The sequence below is a fragment of the Schistocerca nitens genome, chromosome 2, assembly GCF_023898315.1.
Source record: "Schistocerca nitens isolate TAMUIC-IGC-003100 chromosome 2, iqSchNite1.1, whole genome shotgun sequence".
Taxonomy (NCBI): domain Eukaryota; kingdom Metazoa; phylum Arthropoda; class Insecta; order Orthoptera; family Acrididae; genus Schistocerca; species Schistocerca nitens.
In genome coordinates, this window is record NC_064615.1 from 1,063,181,166 (window position 1) to 1,063,200,422 (window position 19,257).

General features: G+C 39.6%; 1 protein-coding gene across 1 annotated transcript in view; it reads left to right on the forward strand.

Moving 5' to 3' along the window:
* Positions 1-19,257, forward strand: part of LOC126237437 (protein quick-to-court) — a 342,763-nt gene that overhangs the window by 304,292 nt on the left and 19,214 nt on the right. Inside the window, exon 8 of the mRNA XM_049947552.1 lies at positions 11,367-11,456. Within this exon, the coding sequence (XP_049803509.1) occupies positions 11,367-11,456 (90 nt within the window). The remainder of the gene's footprint in view (positions 1-11,366; positions 11,457-19,257) is intronic.

The window sequence follows — 19,257 nt, forward strand, 5'->3', positions numbered from 1 at the left end:
CCGAATGTACCATATGTTTGGAAGCTGAAAGACTGCCGGAACCATGCAAAGTTTTCTCCCCTTCATAAAAAAAGTAATAACAGATTTGCCATTACATCTATCTTCCAGAAGAGTGCTGTGGTTATTGTAGAAATGTTACTTATTTCTGGTACTGAAAATATCATGTCTTGTGAAGGATATCAAATAACATGTGTTGACTCCTTGTATGATTCCCTATAACATGGCTTCTTATCAACCCGTAAAGGCTGCACCTTAACACATTGATCAGTACTCTCCATTTGTAACCTCTTTCTTAAAGTCTACAGGTAATATAAATTAATTCTACCCAGATCTTGAAAAGATGATCTCTTGATTTTGAAAGACTTCAGATTTTTTATCCAGTATATTGCTGAATGTGTCTTGTCAAGGTATATAGATTTCTAGTTTCTAGTTTCACTCTTAGCAGAGAAACACTGGTAAATCTTCCAGATACTATAAATTCATTTATCATGTATTGAAAAACTCATTTTAAGACTAATAATGAGTAGTCCAATGAAATTATGTGAGGGCAAGCAGGTGAGGTGATATAAAACATACCAGTAATGCAAAAGTGTGTCACCTTTTATTATTTCTTTCTTTACTTCAGTAGTGTGTCTGGATTAAGACTCAACAGTCATTAACAATGTTTTAACTGTTGCTGGCTGTATATTTATAACCAAACATTTCTTGCTGAATCAAGATGTTTGCTAGTGTTAAATATTCACACAGTGCTTTTTTGCATTTTGCTTGTAAATTGCTTATCTAAAACAGTTTATGCTAACAGTTTCTTAAAAGTCTGTTTCCTTAAAGTTAAAATAACATATCACACTCTTTTTTTAAAAAAAATTGTGCTGTATATTTTAATGTGTTTGTGTGCTTATTAGTTAGTTTTGACCAGGCAGTATCAGATAATACCAGCCAATAAAATTTAATTTGTGCATTGGGTCTTTGATGGAAACAGCTCATCTTTGATTCAGAAGATGTTGTACACAAAAATGGCCATTAATGTGCAAGGTTAGCTCTAGTTATTAGCTGTTTCAAGTCCTCTGAATTGCCCCAAACCTTTTTACATATATTTCATTCTTGGAGAAAGGTCAGAGAAGGCACAACTGTTTTTCTTGTCGTTTGCGTATTGTTGTTGATAGTTATTTGTAAATCCAACAGTAGTCAGCAAACATCAGTTCACCCCATTTCCCACATCTCTTTCCTAAATCTTTAGTGAAAATGTGCCGTAATTCATTCTTTTAAACACCACAGTTCTGGTGGAAAAAGCTGAATGCAAATACAACCAACAACAACAACAACAACAACAACAACTACTACTACTTTAAGCACTTGCTACACACTAGCCACTCTGTACATTGCAGAATTCAACTGCTGTAATCTAGATGCCAACAAGTCTGCAATACTTTTAGGCTCTAGGTGGCTTACACAATCATTTAACTCTGTGTTGTTTTATGTTACCGTGTGGACTAATTTAACTAGAAATGAGAGTGGTATTGTGCTCTGTTGCAATGGTAATGTATTAGCTCTAGATTCACCATTACCCTCATCAATTACTATATAGGACTCAAATGAGACTGCAACAGATTTCGTGAAGCACTGGCTGCATTGCTAACTGTGTACTGAGAAAAGTCAGTGCTCCCTTTTATTCTTTGAAAGGCCATGTGATAATGATGTTGTCTTTCTAAAGCAACTATCTTACGCAGTTTGAGGGATCTCTCCAGGACCCATGAATGACTTTTTATGATTCAACCAAGGACCTTGCATATGAAACACATAGCAGATGCAAGGATCTCTAAGCTGGTTATGGTCGCAAATATTATCATTGGCATGGCTGTTCATGTTGTAGTTTCAAAATTACATTTCTGCAAATATAGAAAAATGTTTAACAGATTTTATGTTTCTTAATGACACAGAATGACACCATACTTCCTAATCACTGTACACAAGCTAAACTAAATTGTAGCACTATTATAGAATCATTGTCACATATTTCATTGCACATACAACAAAATTGGCTAAATATTCAGACAGAAATTGAACTTTAATGTACCCTTCAATGTGTCTGACACAAACCACACAGTACACCCCTCCATTGCTGTCATACATCCAGGCTAAAATTAGACTACAAAATAGCAACAATTAATGGAAATTACTTCTTGTGGGCGTCATAACACTGTTTACTGTGCACAGTACTTCAAAGATAATTTTGTGAAGGTCACGGTGAATTCCCCCTGCAGAGACTCACACACAACACTTTAAAACTAGAGCTAATCAGAGATTTTAGTGGTAATTTTGTGAGCTAAGAGTTTGATTTAGCAAGGAGCAACTTGTTTTATTCATAATAAATTTTTACTCTTCACCAGTGTAACAAGCAGTTGTCCTAAGACAGTTTGTCAGATAGTGTTGTACCCTCTTAATACTTAGCATGGTGGCTTTTTTAACATGTCAAATTTTCATAAAGATGCATCTGGCTCATTTGTGAATATAGGCCTTTTACGCACCACACTTTACAAAAGAATGTCAGACAGTTCAGAAATAGAATGCATTTATTTAAAAATTATGATGGCGTTGCATATCCCTGAAGTCACTATTATTTTTGGAAGGAAATGTGAGCATCCCTAATTGTAGTTGAAAACATGGAATTTAGCTAAAATGGTTTTACTTAGGTAAATAGGCACTTGACGACAATTCACATTAGTGATGGAGAAAATAATTTTTCTGCAGACAGTTCTGAGGAAAGGAAAGATATCAAAAGTTAGCATAGATAATGAAGGGTAAAATAAAGTTTACTGTAGTACTCCTCCTTCCTTTCATTTTGCCCTTTAACAGTGGGAGAAGGACCAAGTTTCATAAGCTTGAGAGCTAGTGAGCTTTCTGTGGTACCATTACTTCTATTTCTTGTGATATTTTGTGAAGATGGTGCCCCACAGCTTCTAAGTACTTTAGAGAAAGCTCTTGTTCAACTACCAAGAGCTGCTGATAAATATTTCTTCATTGACAGCCGGTTTCAATCTCAAGATTATCATCAGGTATCTTAAAAATATGAAGGAATATAGTAATATAATAGAGGGAAACATTCCACGTGGGAAAAATGTATCTAAAAACAAAGATGATGTGACTTACCGAACGAAAGCGCTGGCAGGTCGATAGACACACAAACAAACACAAACACACACACAAAATTCAAGCTTTTGCAACAAACTGTTGCCTCATCAGGAAAGAGGGAAGGAGAGGGAAAGACGAAATGATGTGGGTTTTAAGGGAGTGGGTAAGGAGTCATTCCAATCCCGGGAGCGGAAAGACTTACCTTAGGGGGAAAAAAGGACGGGTATACACTCGCGCACACACACACACACACACACACACATATCCATCCACACATATATACACACAAGCAGACATCTCACAAGCAGACATATGCTTGTGAGATGTCTGCTTGTGTGTGTATATGTGTGGATGGATATGTGTGTGTGTGTGCGAGTGTATACCCGTCCTTTTTTCCCCCCTAAGGTAAGTCTTTCCGCTCCCGGGATTGGAATGACTCCTTACCCTCTCCCTTAAAACCCACATCCTTTCGTCTTTCCCTCTCCTTCCCTCTTTCCCTCTCCTTCCCTCTTTCCTGATGAGGCAACAGTTTGTTGCGAAAGCTTGAATTTTGTGTGTGTGTTTGTGTTTGTTTGTGTGTCTATCGACCTGCCAGCGCTTTCGTCCGGTAAGTCACATCATCTTTGTTTTTAGATATATAAGGAATATAGTAAGTTGTAAAAGACTAAATCGAGCTAAGTACAGTAAAAAAGAACAAAACCAGGTGAAGTCCTGATTTCAGATATCTTAGTCATTTATAATAGCTGAAGTAGTGAAATATATTAAATTGTCAATAACAAAATGACCAGACACTGTTAAAAGAGATTTAGCATTCTTATAATCAAGCTTAAGGTATTATAAGAACAAAACTTTCTTGTGTACTGGAACCTCATTCTTCATATGCACATAGTCATTAATGATAGCAGAATAACTCCGAAGAAAACACGATTAATCAGTTCAAAAGAAGCATCACCCTTCTGTCTGAACAAATGTGCCCTTACCATTCACAGGAACATTTGTCAAGTCTCCCAACTTCTGTTGAATGAACATTACATTGTGGATGGTTGCATTTGGTTGGCTGTGGGATGAGAGGGAGGAGACTGTGAGGAATGATGTTATGATAAGATCATTACTAGAAGTTTTTGCAGAAATTGTGTGGTGCAGTTAGGTTATATTTGGCACTAAAAGACTTGATAGCATTGCACATTGCTCACTTGTAGTTTCATAACCATGAAAAGAACTATGGAGGTTTCTCTGTTAGACTAATATCCACATTTTCTACTGTTATCTGACTCTCTAATACCCCACACTTACAAGTACTGTAGCTACTTTTTAAATACAAAATACTCTGTGAGGTTGTTATATTTATATTCAGTTTTTAATACTGCCTCATAACCAACTGGTGAAATTTGTTTGTTTTAAAAAATTGTACAAGATAAGTTCAAAATTTGCACCATAGTTTGTGTAAAAGAATTTGTGCACAGTCTTTGCAATTCTAAATGTGTGACACTTCTACTAGACATTACTACTTTCTGTACAAGCTATTTTCTTTTCAGTTTAGGATTAATATTGGAAATATCTCAAATCTTCACTTAAATAAGCTCTTAGAATAATGCTTTTAGACTTCTTAAGATTAATGTTCCCGAAAGTCTTATGGCCCAATTAATTCAGTTGGGTATATTATGGTTCAGTACATTCTGCATATTTCAGTTCCTTTAAAGCAGGATTGGCCACAGTGTGCAAAAAATTTCATGCATGTACTATGTGCTGCACACATGCTGCCAGAGATTCAGCCTGTCTCACCACTACTCAGTATATCTCGACTTTGCTTGGTCCTTTTTAGAACTACTAGGTAAGGCATGCCATTTCATTTACAGTACGATGTGACACTGTTTCTTCTGACATTTGGTGTGGCATTTTTCGTCAGCACAACTTTCTTTATAGTGTGGCAGGATCACAGTGTCAGACTGTTTACCCCTAGCAGTTGCTTTTTTTGAAGTTCACATATCCAGTGCCTGTTTGCACAGAAAGTCTAATGATCTAACATCTCAAGCATGTAAAAATGAATGAGAATCACTCTTCTTTTCAGAGAGAAGGATGAGAATCATGACATCTATTATGCTGTTGTGTAACCGAAGGGTACTGCAGTTTTGCTATACAGCAGCGTTACAACACCATGCACAATTAATTTTAAGATTTAATTGTCAATGAAAGAGCAAAAAATCAAAACGGTCAACAGGTGATATTCACGGGATTCATTGTTTTGTGCGTCAAGAGCTAAATTCTCTGGCATGGAGCACATGATGAAGTTGCTGGTGTGAGTAGTAAATTTTCTGAAAAAGTTTATCAAGCCTAGAAAACAACTTATTATAATGGGTACACAACTCATGGGGAAGTTCACAATAACCATCTGATAACGCATGTGCTGAGGTAAATACGTAACTGTATTAGAACTGGCTGGTCTCATCTTTAAAAAGTGACAGCTGACCAGCGGAGTGCACGGACAAGAGGATTCGCGCGCATCTGTGAGATGCAACCTCTGACAGTGGTTGATCTTCCAACTACATCTGCTGACTTATGACTATGACTATGATCTTGGGTGTGGATCTATGCAGGTCACTACCTCCCTACCCCTTGGAGGGCAGAACATTGCTGATCGCCAGGGAGAGTTATGTATGGCCATGATATGAAGACTGTATCCGTGTCCACGGAGGCAAGAGGAAAGAGCAACCCCCAGTCGCTAGAGATCTGGGGATATAGGCGATAGTGGCCAGAGCTGTGATGCCCCCCATCATAGCAAGACGTGACAGAACTGGAGACTGACAATCCAGGTTGGGACCCATGGTGATGTCTGGCAGCAGTGTGGAAGATGAGGTGACACCACCGCAGCCTGAGTCTGACAGTGTGACATTGAAAAGGCAAGGAGTATGCACTCTGGCTGGAATGCTACCGGAGCTGCAGCTGGTGGCGGGAAAGGTGTAGGCTCTTCAGGTGAATGTGCTACTGCAGGTGGAAAAGGAGGCTGGAATCCTTGTGGGTAGGTGCACACACCGACTGGGGTAGTGATGAACATGTGGCTAGGGTAGGGGATTGAGTGCTCACTCAGACAAGGAACAGACTCTTATGGCACTGAACCACCCAGTCCTTTGTCCATAGGGTTTAGATGAAGCGGCCATTCTGTTGCGTGATGACTGCTGTTATCCAATGGAATTGCTGACCAAAACCATGCCCCCAGACTGCTGACCCCAACATTAACCATGTACACTGGAATACAATGGCCGGCAGGATCCAGGACAGAGGTGTTGGAGCAGTATCCATGGCTGGTGCCCGTGGAGAAGCTACTCTGGGCTCTGGGAACCAATAGGTATCATCTGGTAGGCCATAAAAAAAAATTGTGGGAAAGTCATGCATGCGGGCTTTAAACGTGTGAACCAAGGGGATGGCCTCTCTGTGAACATGGTGAATGCCTTGCTGCACACACAAATCATGAAGCACCTGAGACAGTAGCTGGGGTCTATTGTCATAAACGAGGGTAGCTGGACAGTGACTTTGGTAATGGCCAAGGGACACCAGACTATGTGTGGAAAATATGAAAATGTGTCAGTGAGAGTCAGCCTGAACACATTCAGAAACTGACCACAAAATCAACATGAATGCATTCCCAGGCCTGGGTTGCTGGAGGCTATGGAGAGAATGATGACCTGGGAGCCACATGTTGACTAGCATGCTGGAGAGGCACAGTAGCCAAGTTCTCCAGCTCTTGGTCTATGCTGGGCCAGTACTGAGTCTGTGACCCAAGGCTTTGTTGCGGGAAGCATCCCAGTGCCCCTCACATAACCACTGTAAAACGTCCCACCACAAACTCCCAGGGTTGACCACCTGGAAAGTTGTATCATCTGTGGAGATGAGGAGGACCCCATCTAAGATTGAGAAACAACGACGTAAGACAGAGTATTTGTGAAGTGGACCAGATAGGCACCCTGGAGGATGAGAATACCAACACTGGTAAACTACCTGCCTGAGAATGGGGTCAATCACTGTTGCCTGGGAGGAGACATCCAAATGAAAATACATGAGCTCCTGTCAGTCGAACTTGGGTCCAGGCCAACTGGCGTCTGTGATAACTCATCCACATTGGCATGGCACTGCATGAGGTGAAATTGAATGTCGTAGTTGTATTTGGAGAGGAACATGGCCCACTGCTGCAATCTGTGGGCTGCCAAGGCTTTTGTGCCCCGTAATCAGTTGGAATTTAGTGCCATACAAGAAAATGTGAAATTTAGTGACTTCATACACTATGGTCAGAGCCTCCTTCTTGCCCTGGATGCAAATGCCAATGGCTGCTCTGAGCCATCTCAATTCCGTTGTGGGCGGACTGCCTCCACACTGTGCTGCGAGGCATCAGTAAACAAAACCAGTGATTTGTTGGGTGCCAACAAGTAGCATTCCTTCAGTGCAGTGAAGGCCTGGCCACACATTGGAGACCAGACAAAGGGAGTACCTTTTCGTAGAAGGAGATGCAGTGGGTGGACACCCTGAAAATGAACCTCTGATAAAAAGCAGTTTTACCTGAAAAAGCCTGCAGACTCGCACAATGGTGAGCGAATGCAGCAGGTCCATAATAGCCCTGATGATGCTCTTCATTGGTTGGATGCCATGCCTCAATGTGACATGGCCCAGTTACTCAAGATGTGGTTGGAAATTTTGGACTCTGCAGATTAAAGGGCAGACCCACGACCAAGAGTTTTTGAAAGAGGACCCAGAGGTTGTGCAGATAGTTGCTCATAGTACATTCTGTAATTAAAGTGTCATCCAGGTAGTTGAAGCAGTGTGGAATATTGTACAGTACCTGTTCCAAACACCACTGAAAAGTTGCTGAGGCATTTGCCACCCCAAACATCAATAATTGGTACTCATAAAGGCTGAACGGCATGTTAACAACCATAATACACTTGGTCTCATAATACAGGGCTAACTGGTGATATGCTTCAGAAAGATCAAATTTGGGGAAGAACTGACCACCTGCTAAGCATGTGAACAGGTTGTCAGGATATGACAATGGGTACGTGTTGATCACAGGCTGTGAATTCAAAGTGGCCGTAAAATAGCTACAAAGGCACAGTTTACCAGAGGGTTTCTTAATGGTGACAAGATATGTGGCCCATTCACTAAACGAAGTGGGAACTGCAACCATAAGAGAGATGAACCAGCCCAACTATGCCTTGACTTGGGAGCAGTGGTCCAGAGGATTCTGCCTATCTTGAAAAAATATGAGACGAGCAGACTGCTTCAAGGTTATGTGGGCTTGAAAGTCTGCGGTGCACTCTAGGCCTTCTGCAAAGGTATCCTGAAATTCTGAGCACTGTGATTCCAAAGGCTGATAGGGGACCTCAGCAGATACCAATTCTATGGAATCTGTAACCAAAAAACCAAAGGTCCGACAGGCATCAAACCAAAAAATGTTTGCTGAACTAATGTTCTGGACAACAATAAAGGCAACAGATTTATTCATTGATTTGTAGGTGACTTCCACCATGAATTGGCCAAAGGGGATTTGTGGGTTACTGTATCCCCTGATGCGCCTGTTTACTAGTGACAACTATGGAGAGCCAAGATCTGAAAATGTTTGTGCTTTGAGCAGGGAAATACCATGCCAGTGTCTACCTACATTTGCAGCTGTCATGAGAGAACCGAAACCTTGATAAAAAGCTTGCAGGAATCATGATTGGGAACCAGCCCTGACAATGACACTTTCTGAATATCCATATCCATGGTCTCTGATTCTATGTTCTGTGCAGTTGAGTGGCAGACTACTGCAGCATGCCCCACCGGATTGGCTGGATTGCACTGCTGATTTATCATCGTCTGCTGCGTACAAAGTGGACACAGCTGCACCACCTTGTACTACAGCTGTGATATTACATCAGGCTTCCAGTTGCTGACCAGTGGCTTATGAGAATTCATATGACAGGGAAATGTAAAAAACTTCTTTGAGGGATGGGTTCTCTAACTGAAGAGCCCATTGACAAACCACCTTATCCAGGGCAGAGCGGACAAGACATCACAAACCACAATGTCCGTGTGTGACTTCTGAATTGGCTGTGAGAAAATGGCACTTGAGACTAAGGCTATGGAGGGCTGCAGCCCAGGCACAATAAGACTGACGGGGCCACTTCTTACATTGGTAAAACTGAATCCTAGCAACCACGACAAGTGTGTCATGGCGATAGTAGGAAGATAGCAATGATCAACTTGATACAAGGTGGCAGAAATTTATGACAAAAACAATGCATGATATAACTCCGCATCTGTAAGGTGGAAGGCGTGAAAACACTGCCATAGGCTGTGTGCATATACCTCCAAATCTTCTTCTGCCTCATCGAATGAAGGGAACTGAGGAGAAAATGGAGCGATGAATTTTTGGAGAGCAATGCCGGCAAAGCCTGCTGCATGACCATGAGGAGGTCCTTCTGTTGCTGCTTCATGTTTGAATCGTAAACTCCATGCTATGACAAAATGTGAAAAGCAACTGCACAACGAAAACTGTGAAGATGCGACCTTACTCATCGCTGATGTATTCTAATCACACAAGAGAACACTACACAATGACTGACACAATAAACTTTACTGAGTCTAGAAAGCAACTTATTTCAATGCGTACACTGGCCACAGAGTGGCTCACAATAACATTGCTATAACACACATGTAGAGGTATACATCTAACTGTGTTAGAGATGGCCGGGCTGGTAGAGTGCGCAGATGAGAGGCTGTGTGCAGCAAGTGGCAGCCTCTGACAGTTGTCCTACTTCTAGCTATATCTGCCAATTTCTGTAGCATGCCTTATGACTGCATGCCCGTGTATCGCATGTGGATCTATGGGGGTCACTACACCATCAGTTTCAACAGTTTTTGATGGAAATGAAAGAAGGGTATGGAGATGTATATTACTGTAATTTTTTTAAGACCCAAATTTGTGAAGGAAAAGGAAAGCAGGAACCAAAAGAAACAGAATCGCATGAAGACTTCATATTTTAAGTGTGCTTGACCACACATTGCCCTTAGTAAGATGTTGCAAAGTGAGAAGAGACTTATATCTGATTTGATGGAGCAAGTGGATGTATTTAAAAAGAAAACTGCGCTATGGAAGAGACAACTTCTGATACAGCACGAGATCCATTTCCTGGTGCACATTGGTGTTAAAGTGTGCAGTCAGGCAGATAGAAATCTGCACATGTGCAGAGTTTGTGGCTATCCTTGCTGTAAAGGAAATTTTAGACAAACCCTTTTGATTCCAACAAAATGCAGTTGACACTTGAGCATTAGCGTCATGGTCCCCAGCAGCATTTGGTTGTAACAGGTTTTAGACCTAAATCATAATCAAATGAAACCATACATTTTTCATGAAAATTCTCGTATTGCTGTGAAAAAAATGTGCTTTTTCTAAAATAGTAAATAATGCTCTCTATACTATATGTTTTTGTCTTGTAAACAAAATGAATGCATCATACCACTCAGTGTGGTGCACAGAAGTCAGTTTACATTCTGCTATTTAAAAAGGAATGCAAGCAGCCTTTGAACAATAAACGATCTCATGGGAAGTGTATGATGCTAAGTGAATATGGATTTTGCCATGAAACTAGGTAAGCTGTAAAATTAATCATTCTTGTATATTATGATTGTGGCAGTTTTCTCATGACTATGAAGTAAAGTCTTTATTAAATATAGGATTGAGTTCTAATTTCATCTCCACAAAGTTATTGGGCAGAGACAAATCCACAACATAGTAATTTCCCATTTGCAGTACAATAACAATTCCTGCATGATTAATACGCATCTGATATAGCTTCTGAATTTCAGTGTAACATGGTGTTTGGGAAGTGTGTGTGCTATTGAATGGAATACTAAGAGTTGAACTTTAACTATAAGGGCCAAGAAGGCATGAGGGATTTCCCCTTCCCCTCCCTCTTTTTCTTCTTAAGAAATGCCTCAATGGCCGGTGAATTCTACTGCTTCTCTAGCAGTTGATGAAGAAAGTCCAATCATAAGTGTGCCATAATTATTATAGTTTTGCAGTAACTATTAGTATTCAATGCATTCAGTGCCATCTTTCATTACAGATTAGTAGTATTTAATATATTCACCAAACTTTCGATTCTCACAATACATTGTGTCCAGTTCTTTCTGGAAGACCAAATTACAAGACTAATGCCTGTCATTTTTTAAAAAAATATTTTTCTCCATGGCGGCGAAATTGGCAGGAAGTGGATCAGCAACAAACAAGCAATTCAAAGATACCTTTGCTAAGTGCAAAGGAGGCTGTTACACTGTGGCTACTTGGCACTCGTAAGGTATGTTTACAGGACTTCCATCATCGCATAGAGAAGCGGTATGCCATAACCATGCATGACATTGCAAATGAAGTTGCTAACTAACAGCATGCAAAGCAGTCTTCTTCGATGCACTGAACCCTTTGTATTACAGTATCACTACCACTTAAAAATTAGCAATAAGCAACAAAGCTTCTCATCCTTGTTTACAGATACCAGTTTATATTTGGCTCCATTGTAGAGGGACTTGTGCATGATACAACTAATTTCCTGGTATTTTTTGCTTCCAATTGTGAGATTATTTTTTTAAATTATGACAGTTGCTAGCTATTACAAAATAAGATATTCTACTTTTCAAAGAGATAGTTATGCTAGTTATATGCTTAAATGTTGCCATTGTGGCCAGTATGTTTCAGCTGTTACATGCAGTTTTGTTTAATTCATTAATGCCTTCTGACAATGCGATCTTTCCTTGTTAGTCAGGAGTTAAATGATATTTTCTAAATACTAAAGTTTATAATCATGTGCTATAACTGAAAGTCAACTATCATTCTCATACTTGATACTATGAGGTTTGTTTAAGATTAAGCTGACGGGCTACTGGTTTTCTAGACCCACTGGAAGTTGAAATCTCTTCATTGTAAGTCAAGTTAAAATGATACTTCTACAAATATGGTATAGGTGAAAGTGTTTGGACAGTAGTACCGAAATGCAAAATGCAATCATCACAAACAACTTTCTACATTAAAGTAAAAGTATCAACCAGTTGGTTGCATGCATGTAAATTGTGAGTCTGGGTGAATGACGTCTATGATTTCACAAATCACATATGAATGATGGTTATGGGTTTTGATTGACCTTTTTCTGTCCATACTGTAAATATTTAAGAAGTACACACATTGCTGCTGTTTGGATTAATGTGCATGACACCACATCAGTAGTACATTAGCACAAATGAATAAAGATAATAGTGAGTATATTTTAAAATACAATAACATTTGTCAAATTAGACAACGATAGTAATAAGTGAGTAAAAATGACAAACCAAACACCCTTACTTAACAGTTTAAGTATGTGTTGGAGTTCACATAAAAATTCAATACTCACATGACAGAATGTTTCAATAAATTTGTAAATTTCCCATAACAAGCTACAAGAAGATACGATTTCTAGAGTTAATGAAACGTATAGCGAGAAGTGTCATCCAAAACAGGTTTATTATGAACATGAACAATTCACTGAAATTTTTAGTAGAAGATATTGGTATAATAGAAAGTGTGAAAAATTTAAAATATTTGAGAGAAATAACTCAAGAAAATGATATTAAAAAAAAAAAATGCTGTAAATGAATGGTAAAAGCCTGTGGTCTCCCAGAAATTCTTATCTAACAACCTTGAAATAAAGATCTAAAATGTAGTGATGAAAGCAGAATGGCTATATGCAAGTGAATGCTTAGGACTGCTCTATAAGTTAAGTAAATGTAAAACGTCAATTAGAATACCACAGTGCTTTGCTAGGCTTAGCCCATGCCTCCCTGTGACTTTTAACTGACTGACCCACCACTGACAGGTGACCCTACATTTCATTGTGGACTCTGACACTGGTACAATTTGGCATTGTTGATATACAAAGTCAGGTCATTACCGTAGGTGGTAAGTAACAGAAAAATAAATCCTAAGACCGACTATGCATTGCAACATCTTTGGATTTGTAGTCTGACACATATCCAGTGAGCTACCAAACCACATTATAAGTTAGATAAACTTGAAATATTTGAAAGAAGGATCGCAAGGAAGATATCGGGTTCACTAGAAATAACACTTTAAAATAAAGAAATAATGCTGAAATATAGTAGGTGCAACAAGAAAGAGGAGACTGATATTACTTGCTCATATGCGAGAACAGATCAACCACATTTTTTCCAAATAGATTTGGCAAAAGAGATTAACAATCAATCTTTTCCTAGAGATCAAGAAAGATTTACTGAGAGACAACATAAAAGTAGACTAAAAAAAGACAGAGATAATGTTGGAATGAAAGCGTTGGAGAAAAATTCAAAGGATTCAATGGTGATATTAGAGGGACACTGTTTGTAGAGAGAGAGAGAGGGGTGGAGGGAGGGAGAGAATAGAATATGTAGAACAGAGATTGCCACTTGGTCACCAGAAAAGGAGAGAAAGAGAAGAAGAATATATACAAGGGTGCTTTGATAAGTCTGGTAAATTTCTGTGAAAGAACGGAACATTTTTGTTGCACTTTCATAATTTGAAAACTTAATTATTCCAAGTATTGTATAAAGAATTTTGACAATGTACAGCATGTAGTTCATTGCTGACAGCCATAAGTAAGTAAAAATGACAAACCAACCAAGGAAGATATTGGGTTCACTAGAAATAACACTTTAAAATAAAGAAGTAATGCTGAAATATAGTAGGTGCAACAAGAAAGAGGAGACTGATATTACTTGCTCATATGTGAGAACAGATCAACCACATTTTTTCCAAATAGATTTGGCAAAAGAGATTAACAATCAATCTTTTCCTAGAGATCAAGAAAGATTTACTGAGAGACAACATAAAAGTAGACTAAAAAAAGACAGAGATAATGTTGGAATGAAAGTGTTGGAGAAAAATTCAAAGGATTCAATGGTGATATTAGAGGGACACTGTTTGTAGAGCGGGGGGGGGATAGAATATGTAGAACAGAGATTGCCACTTCGTCACCAGAAAAGGAGAGAAAGAGAAGAAGAATACATACAAGGGTGCTTTGATAAGTCTGGTAAATTTCTGTGAAAGAACGGAACATTTTTGTTGCGCTTTCATAATTTGAAAACTTAATTATTCCAAGTATTGCATAAAGAATTTTGACAATGTACAGCAGATAGTTCATTGCTGACGGCCATCTGAATTTGTTAGTGTTTCTGCTGCGATTGAAAATAGAGAAAACAGAGTTTCATGCTTCTACTAAACATTGTCATTTGAAAGGTTGGACTGCAGCAAAAATAAAAACAGACTTGGATGAAGTTCATGCAGGATCTGCAACATCATTGAAGACCATTTACTTTTGGGGCAATGCATTTATATGTGGTTGGCCAAGCACTGAAGACTAAGAATGCTCCAGCCGTCCAATTGAGGTCATCACAAAGGAACCACGCAAATGTGTGACCCTTGACCTGACATAAGCAGCCGTTCCAACTCCAAATTAACTCTCTTGACAGAAGAGTTAAAATGAAGTCGGTCATGGCGCCCAAGAACAGATAGAAACTCAACACTAGTATGCTTCGATGCTGATGCAATCTTTGCCGGGTCACATTCTATACTGTACCCAGGATCTCTGTCAATACTATTACCTGGCTGACCCACTATAACCACGGTGTCTTCATTAGTGAAATCTTTGCACAGTGATCCTAAATCCTCTGTCAGCTGCTCCAGCCCAGAACTAGGTTTAAAAAAATTGGTGACCTGGTATTCTGATCCTAGTTCATCCTGCAAAAGTTGGCCAACACCTCTTCCATGGGAACTACCTAACAACAACACTTTCTTTCTTTTTACTGATTTCCCTACATTCTTACTTTTCTATTTGCTGCTGAAAGTTTGTTGTGCTCTGTCGACACCTGCAACTGCTTGAGGCTCACCAGCTTCTAACTGAAGCAACAGGTCAAATCTATTTTCCACATACCACGAAGCTGTCAGACAAAGTTCTAGGCCTGTTCCTCCTGTTGCCTGTTGCCACTTCCCACCTCTCTTTACCCTTCTCCCTCCTTAACCTGTCTATCTCCCCTGGCCTTGTCTAACTCAGCCTGAAGGGTTGCAATTTTCCCCTCCTGTTCTAGTATCTTCCTCTCTCTACTACATATCCTACAAAACCACTGATGAGTCTCATTTACTTCCCCTATTCCCAGGCCACTACAGTCACCAACATGGAAAAAACTACAGCACCTGTCACACCAAAGCCCCAACCTAACAATTCTACAGCAAGTCAAGCTCTTTTCACTCATGATAAATGTAATAGTTTTGTAAGAATAAGTCAATTAAATTTTCTGGGGGGGGGGGGGGGGTGAAAAAGCTGGAGGGTTGCTGGACCAAGTGTGTATCCCACAAAGAAGACTACATTGAGAAGTAAGGTGAGTTGTTTATGAAACAAATATTTTTTTCTCACTTGTTTACCAGACTTACCAAATAACTCCCATACAACTCAGCAACCACAGGCTGCCGAGCAACCACAATGCCATCCTCTGCATACAGTGCCATTGGATGCGAGTACTCAGTGTGAGCTCACTGCTCATATTATTCACCCTTGTAAAAGAACAGTGTGCTACACTGACATAAGTCATGGCGTTGAATTGGTCTCTATGTGTCGGTATGAAAACAGAATAGTGTGGCAAATAGGAACTATTGTGCAAAAAGGAGCTATTGTGTTTGGATGTGCCTGTGACCAGATCAAAGGAGGAGGAGGCTGATTTGGTGGTTATGAACATGGCCCATCCAATGTTTCTACAAGGAATGGTGTACTACTCACAGCCATGTAACTTGGTGTAAGGATAGTGGTTGTAACAGTTCCAAACCGACAAGGATCAGAAATGAACATAAAACATTGATTTCCTATCCAACAGAAATTGCTGCTGTCAGTGACCGCAGTTCCATCTCAAGCAGTTTCCATGTGAACATTGTGAACGGAACTGCATGTAGTAGACGTTCAGAGTTAGGTACCTCACAAAAGGCCATTGCCCACAGCGACACATAAAGCTGTGTGTCTTGAACGGGGCCTAACAACACAGAATCTGAACGGCTACACAGTAGCTTGCATGTGATGTTATCCAGTGAGTCACCATTTTGCTTCTTTTCAAATGATGCAAGGCATAAATCACTCAAACAGCCCATGGAGATATTTAACTAAAGTGTATGAATGGTTTGGTTCAGAGCAGAGGGGGTTCTGTGACGTTTTTGGGGTTTTCTCCATATCATGACTTAAGCCAATTCATTCTGGTTACTGTGGACATGGACCAGAATGTTGATTTCAACATTTTCAGTGACTTTCATCGTCGCACAGTGAGATTAGTGTTGACACTCCCATCTTCCAAGTTGATAACAGCCGTTTTTACAGGGCTGCACAGATACATTCTTGGTTTGAACGACAGTGAGGCACACTATTGTATATGGACAGGCATGGCTAAATTGCCTGAACTTAGCCCTATAGAAAACGTCTGGAACAGTGGGTGGAAGATAACTATCCACAACCTCACAATTTAACAGCTCTGTAGGATCCAGTTGTCAGTGGCAGCTCGAACTGGATTTGGTATACCTGAAAATACAAGTGGACCATTTTACTTGATGAACTGAGATGATTCTGAAGGCTGTAGGTTGTGTTAAATGCTATTAGCGTAATGTCTTTTAAAGATAATTTCTGTCTGGTGTGCTATTCGTGATTAATATTGGCCTTTGGGTGACACTCACTACTACACTTTCTGTTATTCTCCAATGCTGGGTACACCTTTTCCTTGCTATTCTGGGGGGGGGGGGGAGACAACAGATCTTGACAGTGCCAGGGATTATGAGCGGGGGGGGGGGGGACAGTCAGGTGTTTTAACTGTTAGTATACTACTTGTGCAACGTGACTCTACTGCTGTGAAATAAGAATGCAGGCATGTGTTGACATAGAAATAGTGAAACTGCAGAGGAAGAGGGTACTTTAATTCCTCAATTTCAAAACGTTATTGACACTGAGCATGTGTAAGCTTATATATCACATAATTTTATGTCATAAAAACTGAGTTATTATAGTGAATAATCAAATATTTTTAAAAACCACTGTAAGCTGTCAGTTTTGTTAGGAGATACCTTTCTTGCACTATGTATATATAACCTGTTATTGGCTAGTTTTGGCCTTGACAATTTTCAAATGTATGTCATGGTTTTTTTTGTGTGTGTGTATATGTATATATATATCATGGGTTTGTGTGTGTGTGTCTACATTTAAAACCTGTTTCATGCTATGTGCAGGTACATATCCCCCCTCCCCACACACACATGTCGACATGTCGAATGTTTCACATTATGGCCTTGCAGATCACAATCTGCTTCCAAGCATACATTTTTCCATTAAATGAATTTGCAAAGAACTGGAAGCTTGCTGTTAGTAGTGTTTTTACATACATGACATATTGTGTATATGTCTTCTGTCATTGATCTACTGTTTTTTTTTTTTAACCATGACAGTATATTCTCTTATCATGAAGCTTTATTTCTTTTAGTAGGATGACATTAAACAATGTAGAGTACAACAGTGCATTTAGCCAGGAGATAATGATATTCATCTGCATCACCGTTCTGTATTGTTAATTATTGCTTGCTGTTTCTGTTATATGTGCAACTTAAGGATATTCTGTATGAGTTTTCTACTCTGAGGTCATGTGATTTAATTATTTCATTGGAGGGCTCTCTGTCTACTTATTGAACAAAAGAAAAGGTCAAGAGTTATTTTATAAAACAGTTTAAAGCATAATATCTCGTATGTGGACCCCTTCAGCAATAAGGCAGACAGCCTACCACAAGTCTGTGACTGAGCAATGTGAATGCCTGCTTCTCTTATTACTGGTGGGCCCTTTATGAAGTTTTATTTCATGATTGTGCTTCCAACAGTGTGTCAGTGATTATAAATAGACTGAAGCTTACATACCTAATACCTTATAATGATCTTCTACTGGATGAAGAGTGGCGTGTTGCAGGTTGGTCCACAGTCGCAACACAGATGGTCATGTAGGGTTCTACATTGAGCTTAGCTTCTTCATGGTGGTTAGTGTCAATGATCTTCAGATACGTATCTCCTAACCTGCTTACCATGTCCCCCTAACCCTGCTGGAAACCACAATAAAACTGCATCTTCTCTACTATGTATTAATTCACACTGAAAGTCACTAAACTGCCTTGATTTTAGAATCTAGAAAATATTAGGACTCTGTACCACCACTATACTTTAGTCACCAAACAGAGAGACGGCCAGTAAACACATTGAGGTGCATGACCACAGTGCTGACGCATCTCTGTAACACTTGCAAGTTATGTTTGAACCTACCAGTAAAAAATCCAGCAGCCCGCTTCTTCTTTCTTTAATCTGACATGGCACAGATCCCTATCACTCGAACAGTACTGAAGTATAGGTTGCACTAGTGCCCTGCATCTGGTCTCCTTTAGAGATGAATCACACTGTCCCAGAATTATCCCGATAAAATAAAGTCATCCATTTGCCTTCCCTATCACACTCCTCACATGCTCATTCCATTTCATATCACCTTGCATTGTTATGTCCAGGTATTTAAACAATGTGAGTGTGTGAAGCAAGAAACTGCTAATTCTGTATTTATACATTATAGATTTCTCTTTTTTCTCTTCCAAATGTTGACTTCCATATACACAGAGAGAAAAATAAGAAAAATCAGAATTCACACAGGAAAATTTAGGTGTTAATTTTGCCCATGTGCTATTTGAGAGTGGAGCCGAGGAGAAATAGTCTGAAAATGGGTCTATGAACCCTCGCCATGAAATGTACAAAGCAACAGGAAATTCGTGCTTGTTGGTGGTTCACGGACAGATACATAGTGGTACACTTAATTTGCAATGGTAGCCACTTGTTAATTCCCTCTGTAGAGTTGTAATTTGAAATAATCACAATATGTCTACTATTATATGTACATAGCAACCGTATAGTGTGTGGCGGAGGAACTTTGTCCACTGCTAGTCATTTCCTTTCCAGTTCAACTCACAAATGGAGCGAGGGAAAAGTCACCGTCTATATGCCTCTGTATGAGCCCTAATTTCTCTTACGT